Consider the following 16,893-nt stretch of genomic DNA (forward strand, 5'->3'; position numbering starts at 1 on the left):
TATTGTACATTACATTTAATAATTGTGTTTCACATCACAAAGTAAAATGAGTAAATAGTTATCACCCTGGCCTCTTTGCTTGTGGCGTTCCTGCAGCTGCCTTGCAGTAAAGCTATAGTTAGCCTAGCTATCCCCCAAGTTAACAGATGTGAAACAAATGTTCTGCTACAGGTAGTCACGCGTGTTTTCGTGACGTTAGTGACGTAGTGACGTTAGTAACGTCAGTGACTGTGGCTAGCAAATTAGCCACCGTTAGCTTCACTTTTCACCACAAAAACGCAATTTCTACTTAAACCATGCAACGGAACGTAAATAAAAATACAACCAACGCAATCGCTACCAAGACGAACCTTTTGACACCGCCGTTGTGTATGTAGTCCAAATATTGACTGATCCTTAGGGGGGCGAAAATAAATAATAATAAATAAATAAATAAATATATATATGTGAGAGAACAAAGGTTGTGCTCTCGCCGAAGGCTTGAGCACACCCAACTAGAGAGGGTACAATTTCTGGGGAAATTGTAGGGTGTGCTTGCTTGCGTCGGTTGCACAGGGGTCCGTTTTTGAATGACATTTTTACAACTGATTTCTGTATATTTTATATGAAAATGCATACTTATTATTTATAAAGATTAAATAGATTTAAAAGCATTTTTCATGTCAAAACGAATAAATTTGGCAGACCGGTGTAAAAATGGACCTAATCTCTATGACTTAAACGTCATTTTAAGTTTTTCCCTTCTCGTGATATTTTCAGGCATGTAGCCTACTCATTGCATTCATTCATTAATAAAGAACCCCCTTTGAAGATTATTCTACGACGTTACCCGGCAGTAGAAGATGGAATCGCGATTCAGACAGTCCCATCTGCTAACTGAAAATATACCCCCCAAAACGTAAATAAGCTTGACATTTATTTAGTGGAAAATCGCTCATTCATAAAAAGCTCACTGGTAGCGATCATTGTCAGTAACAACGCAAAATGCGATATAGCCCTGTGTGGAGAAGCTGCCCCGGTAAATTGTACTACTACAGTACAGTACTAGTAGACTACTGCTGTGTTCGTCTTGGTAGCGATTGCGTTGGTTGAATTGGATTTAACGTTCCGTTGTTCGGTTTAGGCTGAAATTTATTATTTTCATGAACAGATTGACAACGTTTAGGCTGTGGCAATGAAGTTCAGGTTAGTAGTTAGATAGACTTTTGATTTAAGTAAGGGGAGTGCCGAACATTTTCTGTCACCGTTTGACTTCCTAAACAGCTGTTTAGTGTAGCTAGATGTTTTTGTAGTGTGTCTCGCGTAAGCTACAGCGTTGCAGTGAGCTACACTGGTTTGAAACCACAGGTAATGGTAATTTCACCAACAAATCGTTTACTAATGTCAGAATAAATCCTACAACGAAAATGTATATGTGAGGAATGTTTATTTTAACGATTGAAAACAGATACATCATAGACCACTGTAGTATGTCTTGCCCGGGCAACACAGGCTAATGTCATGATGCTAATACTTCAGTGAAATAGTAGACTACTGTTTCCGAAAGTAGATGTACTTCCTTAATAATATCAGCTTATATTGTACATTACACATCACAATTGTGTGTCATATCACAAAGTAAAATGAGTAAATATTTATCACCCTGGCCTCTTTGCTTGCATTTTTTTTTTGCTGCTCATTTACAACTGAAAATACGAGTGAAGTGTAGAATGAAATAGATGTCTTCTAATTTCACCTGCAAGAGGCAGCCTCATCGTTGAATCAAAACGAATAAATTTGGCAGACCGGTGTAAAAATTGACCTAATCTCTATGACTTAAACGTCCCTTTAAGTTTTTCCCTTCTCGTGATATTTTAAGGAATTTAGCCTACTCATATTGCATTCATTCATGAATAAAGAACCCCCTTTGAAGATTATTGTACGACGTTACCGGCAGTAGAAGATGGAATCGCGATTCAAACAGTACCATCTGCTAACTGAAAATATGCCCCCAAAAACGTAAATAAGCTTGACATTTATTTAGTGGAAAATCGCTTTCATAAAAAGCTCACTGGTAGCGATCATTGTCAGTAACAACGCAAAATGCGATAAGGGGAGTGCCGAACATGTTCTGTCGCCGTTTGACTTCCTACAGCTGTGTAGATGTTTTTGTAGTGTCTCGCGTAGGCTACAGCGTTGCAGTGAGCAACACTGGTTTGAAACCACAGGTAATGATAATTTCACCCACAAATCGTTTACTTGTAATGTAATGTCATAATAAATCCTACAACGAAAATGTATTTGTGAGGAATGTTTATTTAACGATTGAAAACAGATGCATCATAGACAACTGTAGTATGTGTTGCCCGGGCAACAGAGGCTAATGTCATGATGCTAATGCTTCAGTGAAATAGTAGACTACCGTTTCCAAAAGTAGATGTGGGCCTACTTCCTTAATAATATCAGCTAATATTGTACATTACATTTAATAATTGTGTTTCACATCACAAAGTAAAATGAGTAAATAGTTATCACCCTGGCCTCTTTGCTTGTGGCGTTCCTGCAGCTGCCTTGCAGTAAAGCTATAGTTAGCCTAGCTATCCCCCAAGTTAACAGATGTGAAACGAATGTTCTGCTACAGGTAGTCACGCGTGTTTTCGTGACGTTAGTGACGTAGTGACGTTAGCAACGTCAGTGACTGTGGCTAGCAAATTAGCCACCGTTAGCTTCACTTTTCACCACAAAAACGCAATTTCTACTTAAACCATGCAACGGAACGTAAATAAAAATACAACCAACGCAATCTCTACCAAGACGAAACTTTTGACACCTACTTTGTCTATGTAGGCCAAATATTGACTGAGTTTTAGGGGGGCAAAAAGAATAATAATAATAATAATATATATGTGAGAGAACAAAGGTTGTGCCCTTGCCGAAGGCAAAGCACACCCAATAATATATATGTGAGAGAACAAAGGTTGTGCTCTCGCCGAAGGCTTGAGCACACCCAATTACATGCGATTTCTTGGCTATTATCTTGCAATGACTTCTGGGAAATCAGATGCGTTCTCGCTGGCCAAGTCACCAACCGATGCATCCGTTTTTCTGTTCTTGGCTGTTTATCAATCCATATTTTTTTCCGTTCTTGTGTCCTTGCGAACTAGTTTGACATCATCCGTCATTGCCTAAGTACGGTTGCAATTCAAAGAACACAAGTCACCAAGAATGCCCAAAATACCCTGAAGTGTCCTTGATCCGCCCCTTTTATCGAGGATGTATCGGTTGGTGACTTGGCCAGCGAGAACGCATCTGATTTCCCAGAAGTCATTTCAAGATAATAGCCAAGAACACACGCATGTCAAATCATTTTCCATCCTCGTGGTCTCGCATGGACGCTTGGCAAGACTGTTCTTCTCAAGAACGCAAGTACGTTCTTAGTGTTCTTCGGATTTATAAAACGTGGTTCATGTGTCATGAAACAGTTCCAAACAAAGCCGAGCGGGAAATTTAAATGAATTGAAAGGCTCACCGAAGCGATTGTTGATCACCACAAAACATTTTTGGGTAACTACTGAACAGAATTATATGCGTATTGGTAGCTGAAGTTGTGGGCCAACTTGTGGGATATCTATAATATTCATGGAATATGGTAAATTAACTAAAATGGGTAAATAGTTAAGCTTGCTAGCTAATGTCCTATGCAGAGCGATAGAGATAAATGGCTCTGGTCCGCCTATGCTACTTATCCCGGCACCTAAAGCATACAGCCACACTTGGTATCAAATGTATTCACATCTCCAATATGAAAGGTATACTGTAACTTAATCTCTTCATACTATTGTCATTGAAAGTAACTTGCATACAAGTCATTTGTTCTGCATACAACATTATTAAATATGTCCCTACTGTCAAGAAAGTCATAACTGACTTTGTAGTACATTGTTTAATTTAGTCTTGCTAGACTACAGTAACCTTAACCATTGTTTTTGGTAGCAGTACGTTATTGCCAGCTAGCATGACATCTCAGTAGGCTACTTTAAACTAACAACGTTAAATCTACTAAATGTTAGAAAATGAGCTTCGATGCTACAACTATTTTGCTACTGCCATTCAACTGTGATAATATTTTCAAAAAGATTAAATATGGTGCAAATTTAACTTATTACCTTCCAACAGTGCTGTCATATAGCAGTTTCTCAACGACGTGGCTTTTTTGTTTCAGGGTTTCCCGCAGCACTTTGTGGTTAACGCCTGGGACACACTGCCTGCGATCTGCTGCGACGCGCCTAGAAGCGCCGCCTTTTTTCTTTTGGCGCCCATGTTATCAAATGGGACCGACCGCAAAGCGGCGCGATTGCCTGCGATCTGCAGCGATTGTTTTGGCAGCTGGTCGAATTTTTTCGCCAGGCGCTTGCGAAATCGTCCGTGTCCGTCTCCGTAAAAATGGAGAAGTATAAATTGGCCTTAAGGTGGCCGCCTAAGCAACACACGCCTGCCGCCTTAACTAGGTGTTTGTTTTTTTTATGAGCGATATCCGCCGTGTTAAAGGCCGATTTATACTTTTCCGTTTTTACCGAGACGAACACAGGGAACGCCCTCTCCGACGAGGAATTCCCTCTTCGTGCCCTCTCCGAGCCGCTCGGAGAGCTCTACGTGCACCTCCTGATTTTCCTGACTATCCGTCTGTCCGTCATTTTACGGATAACCCTTGGCTGTGATTTGTCCGTATTAAGAACCGCTTGCGTCGGGCGGGGGCGGGGTTGCCGTGATAAGCAGGGCGAACAGAATCCTTTGACCGCCATTGCTGTAAGTTTTTACAATTCATATTTCAGCTAAACAGTACATGTAAATCAGCATCTGAATTAAAATGTGACGAGAAATGGGCAGTGTAGTTGCTGAAAATGTGCATATTTTATTGAGGAATAAAATTTGTACATTTGCTCCGACTTCTCGATAACCTAGGTAAATAAACACTCGACGACGACTTTCAAAAAAACGTTGCGCCACCTACTCTTCTGGCGGTGAATTGTTTTCAGCACCCACAGCCTTCGGAGTACTATACATTCAACCAATCCGTCCGACTCCGTCCGACTCCGTCCGTCCGTCTGTCCGTAACGGAGTCGGAGAAGTATAATTCGGCCTTTACTCTGTCCTGTTTTCTCCCTTTCATTCCAATGGCAGTCTCCCTTCTCTGCAGAATATGCGTATTTTGAGGAAAAACTCCCTACCCCCGGTCCTCGGGCAAACCTAACCCTACCACCTTAACTAACACATTTTCTGCGGGAAACCCTGTGTTTGGAACTTTTCTGCGGCCATATTGGAAAAAAACTGTCTCATTGAAGGCAATGGAGTTGACACAACTCTTTCTCTCTATGGCTCTGCAGGCCTATTCCTGCAGTACTGTAGTTTGAGTATTTTGAGAGTTTCGTTGTGTTACCACTGTACTATGTCAAATCAAATTTATTTGTATAGCCCTTTTTACACGCAAGCATGTCACAGAGGGCTTCACATACGCCCACAGAACTGCCCCTCAACCAACCTAAACCCTCAAGGAAGACAAGGAAAAACTCTCAACAGGAGAAAAAATTGAAGAAACCTTGGGAGGAGCAATTCAGAGAGGGATCCCCTCCTTCAGAGACGGTTGGTGAGAGAGAGGAGCAGAACACAGGCTAAACATAGTCATACAGTGTCGATGGGTTTTGAAACACCAAAATCCATTGTTCAACTTTATAGATGTAGGACAGGACCGGGAGACTCGCGACCAAGTCCAGCGTTGGCCGACCGCCGACCAGGCAGGTGCTGACAACTCAAACCCCCCACACCACAAGGGATGTGTGTGGGGGGGGGGGACAGAGAGAGGAGAGCAGGGATTAGAGAATGCCAGGAGCAGCTAACAGTTACAGTCATAATAGAATGAGATCACTATGTCCTAGTAATACACAAGATTACAGTAATGCCATGCAGTTGCCATAGCAGTGCTTTACCCCTTCAGATGCATTTATATAGAAACTAAGTAAAATGATTATACCGTTGCCGTCTATGCTGGAAATTATACTGTGATATACATTTTAGGCAATACTGCCCAGCCCGTAAACCATTTAGCATTGTGCATATAGAGATGATACAACAGTGTACTGTTGGGCTGCAGGTTAGTCCTTTGTCGTGGAATTGCACCCAAGCCTTCCTAAGGTGACCCACCTTACCACACTACATACAGTACACACCTAGGACCTTTTGTTTCTGGCTGTGAGAATGTTGACTGTTGGAATGGATGACTTGAGAATACAGAATGAAGCTCGACTGTGTACAAAATTACAGCTTGTGTTGCTGTGCTTGTGGAACTGGTTGTTTGGGATGTTTACCATGGGTGGAAATGGGGTGACACCCCCATTCGAAGGTAGCCAAAAGTACATACCATGACTATTTGTCATGTGAATTCTAGTGTGCCTCTAAGTGGCTGTATTCTAAGATGACACCTGCAGTCTTGCCAGTTCTTGTCCTTTAGCATTGACTTGGCTTGTCTGTGATCAAAAGGCCTATGGACATTAGCTAAGCATTAATGATTGCTAGCGAGGTAATGACTGATGGAAAACAAGAGTCCTTCGAAAACATGAAGGCTACATCATTGTACATTATTTAATCTGTCCTGTGTAATCCTCTCTTTACCTGCTCTGCCCCGTCAACCTGTCCTCTTTCTTATTTTGCCATCCTCCAGAAATACAAATTGATCCTTAGAGCAGGCCGTGCTGTCAGCTCTTCAAGAGTTGATTAGTAATGCCTGTCCAGGAGGTGTGACTTTTTCTATCCGAGATCTGTTTCTCTTCCCTGTTACCAGTGGGTGGGATGATGGGGATGATGCATCCATGATGAGGAGAGCTGAAAATGGTGGGGTTTAGAGGAAAAGAAGGAAAGGGCTATATGCAGCGTTGAGAGGGGAGAGGGGGACAGGTGGAGAAGAGGTGGAGGTAAGTGCTGAGTCTGCATCTCAGTACGATCACAGTGTTGAATTCATCACCTGCTCGTCAATGGAGGAGCATGGCCATCACACACACACGTTAGATAAATATAAAACAACCACAGTGTATAATCCAAACTGTACTCACATTCTTTGTGTGTGTTTGTGCACAAGTAAACATTTTGGCTCATCATCATGTCTGTTTAGCTTAGCACTCCAGATTGCTTTGTGAGAACATCCTCTCATAGAAACTGTCTGTTGTCTGCTCTATACCCTCCTTCCTCTATCTACCTCCTTCCTTCTGTCTATCCTCCTTCTCCTCTCCTCCCTTTTGATCTCCCTCCCTCTCCATCACCCATTGTATCCATCCCTCTCTGCCTCCCCTCAGTGGTGTACGAGCACCGCTCCAGACTAGAGAAGTCACTGCAGAAGGAGAGAGTTGAACACAAGAAGGCCAAAGAGGGTGAGAGACCAGACCTCCCATAATCACTTTTCAGCAGCAACAGTATCATTCCTTACTCCTACTCTTTTGTTTACATGGACAATTTAAAGCTGACCCTTTTTTGTCCCATCAGATTACCTGGTTTATAAGTTGGAGTCTCAGCAGTCTCTGAACAAGGAGAAGGTAGGCAAAAGTCTCTACTACTGATTGTGAGTGGAGATTTGTACGAGGAGATGGTTGGCTGTGTGTTGGTGTGTCATGGAAGAGGGGTGGAGGTGAAGGTTGTCTAACAGGTGTGTTGGTGTGTCATGGAGGTGATGGTTGACTAACCTGTATATTGGTGTGTTACTCAACAGCAAGACACCAGCAGTAGATTCAACTCCCTCCACGTACAGCATCAGATGCTAAAGGTCAGTAATTATGCATGCAGTAGACACACACACACACAATTGTAAAAAAACACACAACCATTTTCATGCCCCTGTCCCTGCTGTTGCAGAACCAGCACGATGACTTGAAGAAGCAGTACTATGAGCTGCAGGATCAGCACCAGATCCAGGGAGAAGACCACGGCCGAGCCCTGGAGGAGCACAAGGAGCGCTATGAGAAGCTGCAGCAGACCAAGGACCTGGAGATGTCCAAGCTCAAAGGTACAGGCAGATATAAAAAAGTCCTTGGCACAAATCTATTGTTTAGTATCAAAGGATGTCAAACATGTGACCTCATACAAGGCCTTTGTCTCCCTCTTCTAGCTTAATGTGGTAATGCGCCCAACTTACAAGTCGTTATTTAAAAACACCCAGTGAGGTGCAGTAGTCTCTCCCTTGAATGGCTTCCTTGGATGTGTGTTCATGTGTATTATATTCTGGTGCTACCACTGTAGAGAATGTGTACAACCTGCGGGAGGAAAATAAACAGCTAAGGAAGGCTCACCAGGACATCCATATTCAACTGCAGGACGCACGTGTGAGTAGCAAGGGCGAGGACTAGGAGTAGGTGTAGCGTGTGTGCCGTATTTACTTATCCATGTATTTCCCATTAACCGTTGCCAACACTTCGTGCCATTCCAGATCCAGCACATGGACCTGAAAGCTGCTCACGACCAGCTGGCACTGACGCTGGAAGACCACAAGAGTGCCCTGGCCACTGCTCAGGTAGGGACAAGGGGAGAGAGGAGGGGTGTGTCTCAACAGCCTGTTGGGGCCTCCTCCCCTCACTCACCTGGCTCTCTGAGGAAACATCCGAGAGGGAGGTGGAGCACAGCAGAGACAGACTAGTAGTTGTAACTCATTAGGATTCCTCCGTCAGGAGGAAACCTATTGTTTTTGTTTGTTTTATTATTAGGATTTTTCCGTCAGGAGGAAACCTGTTGTTTTTGTTCGTACTCTTATTATTAGGTGTGCTTGCTCTTAACGAGGCACCCTGTTGTTATCTCGTATATATATACATACACACAGTATATACAGTATATATATATATTTTTTAAATGGGGATAAAACGGTACATGTCCGTACCCTGAATTTGCAAAACCAAAAATGTCACAATTTGGTCCATGCAGTCAGATGAAGAATATGTCTTCAGTCAGTCACAACAAAAACGGGCTATATTCCAACATAATATTTTCTAAGCTTGTTAGCTATATGATCCAATCTAATTTCCCAATGCACAAACTGCATTGAAACAACCTAGATCAGAAACATTGCAGATTCATATTGGACCACCCAGACGGCAAAGTTGGTCACGCGTTGTCAAGAGATTGATTTGAATGTAAGCACAGGAGTTGGGAAGACGTAAGGTTGGACAACTTGTCTTTGATACACAAACTTGTCTGTCATTTAATCAAGCATAAAACAGAATGACAAAATACTCCAAACAACCATGTATCCCAGAACTCACTGCTCTTAAAGGGGCAGTGTCCACTTTAAACTTTAAAGTGAATTATGTAGTCTACATAACATTAACAGTAGGGGTGGGAATCTTTTGGTACTCACGATTCGATTCAAATCTTGGGGTCACGATTCGATTTTTGAAATTTCTGAACCGCTAGAAGATTGAATCGCGATTCATATGCGAATCGATTTTTTTCCCCCACCACTAATTAACAGCACATTGATTAATTAAAATGTAGATCAAATTCACTTCATAGTAGCAAGAAGCAACGGGGGGTGTGCAACGGACACTTTACTCATCAATCATGACTCACTGACTCATTACTTATGTTTAATAATTTAAATGGTGAAGGACTTTGTATGAAAGAGTTGTCTGGATTTTGTGTGGAGGTTGTCTGAAGGTTGCTTTGTGGTTATTTTGCTTCCAGATGCAGGTAGATGAGTTCAAGAAGTTGAAGGAGACCCTAAACAGAATGCCCAGTCTGAAACACGCTGACCAGAACCATCCTCAGCAACAAGGTCAGCCTGCAGCCTTATTGGACCAGGCCCATGTACAGGACCCACCCCCAGCCCAGCAGGAAGCCCTATTGGCTGAGACCCACAAGGAGGAATATGCCCATGAGGATGATACACAATCAAAAGTATGGCACTCTGATGAAGTTGTCATTTCTTACTGGGGGGGGACACACACATAAAAACAAACACACTAATCATCTATTTCCTTAATCACAGTTGGACCTGCAGGACAAGGGGGAGGGGCCTAAGATGGATCCCCAGTCTCAGCTGACTATATCCCACGATGCTTTGCCAGAGAAAGAAGGGGATGTGGAGGGAGAGGGGGAAGCGGAGAGAAGGAGAGAGCTAGCAGAAGAGGAGATGGAGCAGGCAGGGCAGCCCCAGAAGCTGGAGGAGGAGTCTGACCAACCCCAGGATGAGGAGGAGGAGGGGGTGGAGCTAGAGCACGAGCTGCCAGATGACAATGCTCTTGACCGTCAGAGACGCCAACCACAACCGGCTAGAATGACAGTAGGATCTCTTAGAACCATGGTAGAACCAACACAATTCAAGCGGATGTTGTGTGGTTGCTGAAATATTGTACTGCTCAGAACCCTACCAATGTTTTCAAAGACTGTTTAGTTTTTAATTGCACTTTGAAGATGGTCTCCTGACTCATTTTTGCAAATTTTCCACAGGACCCCCTGGTGGATATCCACCATGAGGTCCACCTTCATCAGGAGGCCCACTCTGAGGTGGAGCGTGTCAAGTCAGCCTATGAGCAGCAGCAGGAGCAGCAACGCCTGGAGGCCCAGCGGGCCCAAGAGCAGAGGGCGCTGCAGTTGCACCAGGAGGCCCTGCAGGCCCAGAGGGAGAAGGAGCAGAGGGAGAGGGAGCAGCATCTGAAGGAGCAGCAGGAGAAGGAGGCACAGCACAACCAGGAGGCCGACAGACAGGAGCAACTCCTCAGGGAGGAGCACCTCAGGTCAGAAAGGGAAGCAGTCGTGTGGGGTTACCTAGTGGTCACGGGGAGTTGAGAAAGATAATGCATACAAGTCCTTTTTAGATGTTCTGAGACATTCAATACTGAGGCCTAGAAAATTCCACCTTTCTGACTATGCTGTGGCAGAGCCATAGAGAGTAAGAGTTGCGTCAACTGAGTGTCCCCTGGGCCTTCAAGTCCCAGGGGACTTGAAGGCCCGATTCACAATGAAATAGGCCATTTGGCGTTAACATAAATTGTCCTTTGATAACGGATCTCAGGGTCAGGGTAGTGGGACAAACTTCAAATCAGGATTCTTCTTGTCCGGGGTGTATTGTCCTTCATGGGGTGTGGTCCTGTGGAGGGAAAAGCAGAGCGAGAGGTCAGTCGTTTCTAGCCAGTCTCTTGTCTGAACGACGCTCCTCCAGGGTTGTCTCTCTGGTCCTTTTTCTTTTCATGCGGTCTTGGGCTGGTTCCCTACATGCCTCCCCTGATCACCTGATGGCTGCAGGTGTAACCAGTGCCATGTGCCACGTGGTTGCAGCATTTCGACAGGCAGTTAGACTCCTTTTATCACCTCCCCTAATATAAGTCTATGGACCCGCCTTCTGTGCCGGATTGGCTGGTCTGATTCCGCTGGTTTGCTACAGTATTGGTAGCTGAAGATGTGGGCCAAATTGTGGGATCTCTATAATATTCATGGTATATGGTGTGGCAAATAAAGAGTTCGGGCAGAGCGTGAATGGGTTTTTAATGGGAACGAAACAAAAATCTACTTAAATTACACGGCAGACAGGGTCCGGTAGCCAACAAAACAGTGGGGAAACAAAGTCAGCAAAACAAAGCCAAAAGATGGATCCCTGGTCCGTGGTTTGTTGGCCCTCGTTTAGCGAGTGAGGGGGCCCGGCCCGCTTTCGTCGGCCGAGTCTGGGGGAACAAAAAAAAGACAGAGCTGTTAGTATACGTTCACCAGTCCTTCGTCGTTGCACTGTGTTCTCATCCAACCCCTTGGATTGGTCTTGCTTCTCCCTTTATGGCACGGCTGACGAGGTCTAATTCGGTGCAGCTGTGTCTTCTCCATTATTCCTTGCCAGCCGTGCGTAATGAGAGGTGCAAACTCGGGAGGAGCTGTCCAGGGTGCCGGTGGTCCTTTGTGGGCGGTGGCTGGACCCACGCTGATAACAGCCTTTACGTGGCTGCAACATCACAGTGGTAAACTAACTAAAATGTGTAGATAGTTGGGGCTTAGAACAAGATGGCGGCATAATGTTATTGCTCTACACAGCGTTGCAGAATTATAATAGAAATCCCCAAGTTATATTTAGCAGCTTAACAGTAACCATGTCAAAAACTGCATCGAACAAGGAGGGTGATATTTTATAAGCGAGCAAAAAGTTTGCAAAAGCAGAAAAATGAGACAATCGAGAACGAGGAACAAGTGTTGTGGAAAAAACATCACACTGTTGTAATTATGAACATGGGTAACGATTATGGATTATATGATTGAAAATGAACCCCTTAATAATTCGTTTACCTTTATATGCTATATTACTGAAAACCAGATGCAAAGATGTTGACTGATGAGTATTGCCACTAATATGTAGAAGATATTAAGCCCAAAAGTGCAAATCTGGATATTTAGGGGCTGAGGGCGAGAGAAGATGGTGTGTATGCTTCCTCCATAGAAAACTACAAGGCCCAGATATCATGGACTACAAGGCCCAGATATCATGGGACAGATTTACAACTTTACACTCAACAACCCAGTGCAGCTGGTCTTCAAGGCCAGAGCAAGCCTAAAACATTTCTATGCGAGTTTTCTATGCACCTGTAATCTGAAGCCTTCAGAGAGAGAGAGACCAATAGAGTGTAAAATGCATTATGCATCTGTGACAAACAGTAATGTACCAATAGCAAAATTACAGAACTGATAAGGTTTTGATATAAAAGAGGAATATCCGGAGAAAAATTTCAGTCTGGTCCCGGGAACACACTCGCTTGTTTAGATACGTTTGTGTCTGAATAAACTTTTGCATCAAACTGAGTTCCAGTGCGCCTGTTTGGACTTAGGATCTAGCCCTTCACGACACTTTCAATTATTCTTCACTTCAAGACGTAGTATATTTCACAATATAAGGGAACTTACAAAAGTATTTACATCATTTCAAACATTGAGAAATTGATAAAACGTAGTACATATTTATCCACTTCACAAGCTAGTACGGACCAAGCTAGCATAGCCGCCGTGCTAACAGAGCTAAAGTCACTTTGTGCGGAGTTCGGTGGGTTTGGTTCCAAACTGGACGGATTAGACGGACGGCTCTGCAAGATGGCCAACTTGGTTGAGGCTCTAGAAAATAACATGAATGAGGTGAAGGGAGACATAGCATCCAATATTGTGCGGTTGGAGGAAGCCGAAACACGCATCATGTCAACGGAAGACAAGTTGGATAACACCATGACGGGCCTGAGTAAAGCTTCAAGGCGGATCACGTATCTTCAATCTAAAGTTGAAGACTTGGAAAATCACGAATGTTTGGACTCAGAGAGGGGGCAGAGGGAAACCGACAACTGTTGGACTTTGTGCAGGAGATGTTGCCGGGCTGGTTGGGTACTGATCAATCCATTACGCTGGAAAGAGCTCACCGTACACTGGGCCCGGCAAAACCGAACCAAGACAGGGCAGTCCTCATACGCTTTCTGAAGTTCCAGCACTGTGAATTTGTTTTCAGCTGCTCCAAAATGCGTGACATCAAACACAATGGAAGCAAACTGTCCTTCACCTAAGACTTCTCCGCTGAGACAGAGACATGAGTTCAATGCAGTCAATAAGCTGTTTATGGATGCTAGCTCCTTCCGAGGGTTTCAACAAAATCCATGCAGGATGAGAGTACTTCACAATGGCAAGATTCACCTCCTCTCGTCACCAGAGGATGCAGAGATTTTTTTTTTTCCAGCACACCTGATTCAAATGAATGGTCATTACCCGGCTTCCACAGAGCTAGATAACAACCCATTCATTTGAAACAGGTGTGCTGGAGCAGGGAAACATCTAAAACATGCAGTACAGCGGCCCTCGAAGACCAGGATTGGAGAACCCTGGCCTAGACTATGTAGTCTGCTGGAATCACACACAAGATGCAAACTCACTGTAGCCAAGCCTTGACCACTGTTCAGTCTGTCTGCATCTCTCTGTGTCTTTGCATGTGGGACATTCTTGAACAGGGTTGGTGACTTAAAAAGGTTTAGAAAAAGGCAACTATGCCAGGAAATATGAAGGGTATACCGTGCTCCAAAGCAGTACCTGAATATTATCATCAGTTTTCCAGGTAATTTTGAAACGCAAAGAATCAAGGAGACTTTTTATTCAATTGTATAAAGTATTTTCATTGTTTATAGTAGCCTATATGTTGACAAGCCTCTATATTACTTCATCCTTTCCTTCTGGTTTCCCCAATGTTATAGGTGCGATATACTGTCCCCATGGGTGTATCCAGGCCCACTGGAAGACTCAGAGGGTGACTGCCTGGTGCCCCCAGGGTTGAAAAAGCATTTCTAAAATGCCCTCTAGAGTAATACGTCACGCTTCAAATGCAACCAATAACTTAACTAATTTCTAATTTGAAATTACCCATCATCAAGAAGATAGGCAAAACAGTGTCTGTCTGAAGTTGTTGGCCAAATCAGCTATAATTAGATTTGGTTACCTGAACCACAGCGTTTACAATAACGTCCAAAAGACAACACACAGTTTGTGTAAATTCTATAAAGAGATGCTCACGGAGAAGGCTGGCACTAGGCCTACATCAAACTTTTACCGGAATTTAGAAAGAAAACATTAAAAAAGGTAAGCTAGGCGTAAGTAATGCTAGCAAAGCTAGCTACCTAACATTTGCAATGTGCCTCTGGACCAAAAATCTTCACAAATATCTTCCCCCATTACACAGATATTTAGCTAGTATTAGTTATGTAGTTAACATACTGTATGTTTCAGGGCGTTAGTTTCAGTTGCTTGCCAGATTTTGTTGGTGATAACGAGCCAGGCCACATAAAGAAATGTAGCTAATGATGACTATAACGTTATTTTACATCAACGTTTACTCATGTCAGCTGCATACCTCTCCCGACTTCATAACGCAAGCACCTGGCATGACATAACATAACAAATAAGTACACAGAACATAATGCTAAGCTTAAATAAGTAAAACTTCCTAAATATACAGATGACAATAAATAATACAATATACTAACCCTGAAGACAAAAAATTCCTAAATATCACGAAAATAAATAATTCACTATACTAACCCTAAATACACATAAAACCTATTACAACCCTATAACCTATTCTAACCTAGGATGAATACAGTGAGTGCAATAGTGCAAAATTACAGATAGTGCAACCAGCAGCTGAAAGTGACAGTGTGTAAGTAACTATTAAGAGGTCAATCAATGACTGTCAATGACCATACAGGAGCCTGATGGCGAAGTACAGTAGTGCAATGTTACTGATAGTGCAACCAGTAGCTGAAAGTGACAGTGTTTAAAGTGACTAGTGTGAAGTGAATCAATGTCCATATCAATGTCCATTCAGAAGCCTGATGGCCCTTGGGTAGAAACTGTTGTCCAGTCTGCGTGTGCGCGACCGAATGCTGCGGTAACGCCTGCCAGAAGGCAACGGGGTAAAGAGACTGAAGGATGGGTGGTAACAGTCTCTTAGAATCCTGCCAGCTTTCCTGAGGCAACGTCTGTGGTAGGTTTCCTGTAGGGCTGGGAGCTTCCTGCCGATGATGAACTCAGCAGAACGGACCACACTCCGTAGGGCCTTGCCATTCCTGTCTGTGCAGCTCCCATACCACACTGTAATGCAACCAGTCAGAATGCTCTCTATAATGCATCTGTAAAAGTTAGTGAGGATGACTGAGTCCATACCAAACTTCTTCAGTCTCCTCAGGAAGAAGCGTTTACAGGCCGCTTTGACCACCTTGTCCGTGTGAACAGACCAGGTGAGATCATTGCTGATGTTCACCCCGAGGAACTTGAAGCAGCTGACCTTCTCCACTTCGGATCCGTTGATGTGAAGGGGTGCATGCTCCTCCTCCTGCCGCCTCCTATAGTCCACAATCATCTCCTTGATCTTGCTGACGTTGAGAGAGAGGTTATTGTCCTGACACCATGATGTCAGGGTGTCAACCTCCTCTCTGTAGGCTGACTCGTTACTGTCAGAGATGAGGCCGACGATGGTTGTGTCGTCAGCAAACTTAAGAAGGAGGTTGGAGCTGTGTGTTGCCGCACAGTCGTGAGTGAACAAGGAGAACAGGAGAGGGCTGAGCCCTGAGGGGTGCCTGGGTTTGGTGATCAGTGTGGATGAGGTGTGGTCACCGACTCACCACCTGTGGCCACCCCGTCAGGAAGTGGAAGATCCATTTGCAGAGGGAGGTGCTTAGTCCCAAGTCCACAAGCTTGGAGACCAGTCTGGAGGGGATGATGGTGTTGAATGCTGAATGAAATGACATGCCGTCGTATAAATGAGATAAATAACATAAGGCCATTTAGTTTGTTTAATAATTGTGCAAGCTATATACCTGTTTTATAGGAGAGTAACCTTAAATGACTTATTTTGTGATCGGGCGCTATTTATATATATATATATAAAAATAAAAATAAAGATATGTAAACGGTTATTTAATTGGTTAAATTCAACCCCAGTATTTATTACACATGAACATAGCTTTCTGCACAGCTTTCTGTTTGAAAGCTAACGTGTATGAACGTTTAGGCATGCTGCTTCAGATTTCTACACAATGTAGAACACTTGTATTTGAGACAGTTGTACTACAAACGCACACCTAATTGATAGCCAATGAGAAAGGGAGTTGCCGCACTCATAGACAAGGTCAGCAGTAAATGAAACCTGCGTTTTTAGCTGCATGATTCATTTGTCACAATGTCAGCAACTAAGTTGTCTATGGCTGCCTGCAGCTACAATTCACGAACAATCTCTTTAATAAACACCGCAGCGTTTATTCGAAGAAATACGGTACAGTTATTTATTATCTAGTCAAACCCTACTGCTTGTGTATTTTGAGTGGTCTGGTCTTGACCCAGTCTCGCCCTGTCTTGGTCTTGACTCGGTCTCGACCCCTCAAAGTC

General features: G+C 43.6%; 1 protein-coding gene across 3 annotated transcripts in view; it reads left to right on the forward strand.

Annotated features, from left to right (window-relative positions):
• golim4a (golgi integral membrane protein 4a) overlaps window positions 1-16,893 on the forward strand; it is a 57,811-nt gene that overhangs the window by 10,687 nt on the left and 30,231 nt on the right. For 2 of the 3 annotated variants that reach the window (XM_067246219.1, XM_067246221.1), the window contains exons 2-10: window positions 7,323-7,397; window positions 7,510-7,559; window positions 7,733-7,786; window positions 7,876-8,026; window positions 8,260-8,342; window positions 8,447-8,530; window positions 9,694-9,906; window positions 9,998-10,312; window positions 10,459-10,745. In XM_067246219.1, the coding sequence (XP_067102320.1) occupies window positions 7,323-7,397; window positions 7,510-7,559; window positions 7,733-7,786; window positions 7,876-8,026; window positions 8,260-8,342; window positions 8,447-8,530; window positions 9,694-9,906; window positions 9,998-10,312; window positions 10,459-10,745 (1,312 nt within the window). The remainder of the gene's footprint in view (window positions 1-7,322; window positions 7,398-7,509; window positions 7,560-7,732; window positions 7,787-7,875; window positions 8,027-8,259; window positions 8,343-8,446; window positions 8,531-9,693; window positions 9,907-9,997; window positions 10,313-10,458; window positions 10,746-16,893) is intronic. The other variant, XM_067246220.1, reaches the window with a different exon arrangement.

The sequence above is a fragment of the Osmerus mordax genome, chromosome 11, assembly GCF_038355195.1.
Source record: "Osmerus mordax isolate fOsmMor3 chromosome 11, fOsmMor3.pri, whole genome shotgun sequence".
Taxonomy (NCBI): Eukaryota; Metazoa; Chordata; class Actinopteri; order Osmeriformes; family Osmeridae; genus Osmerus; species Osmerus mordax.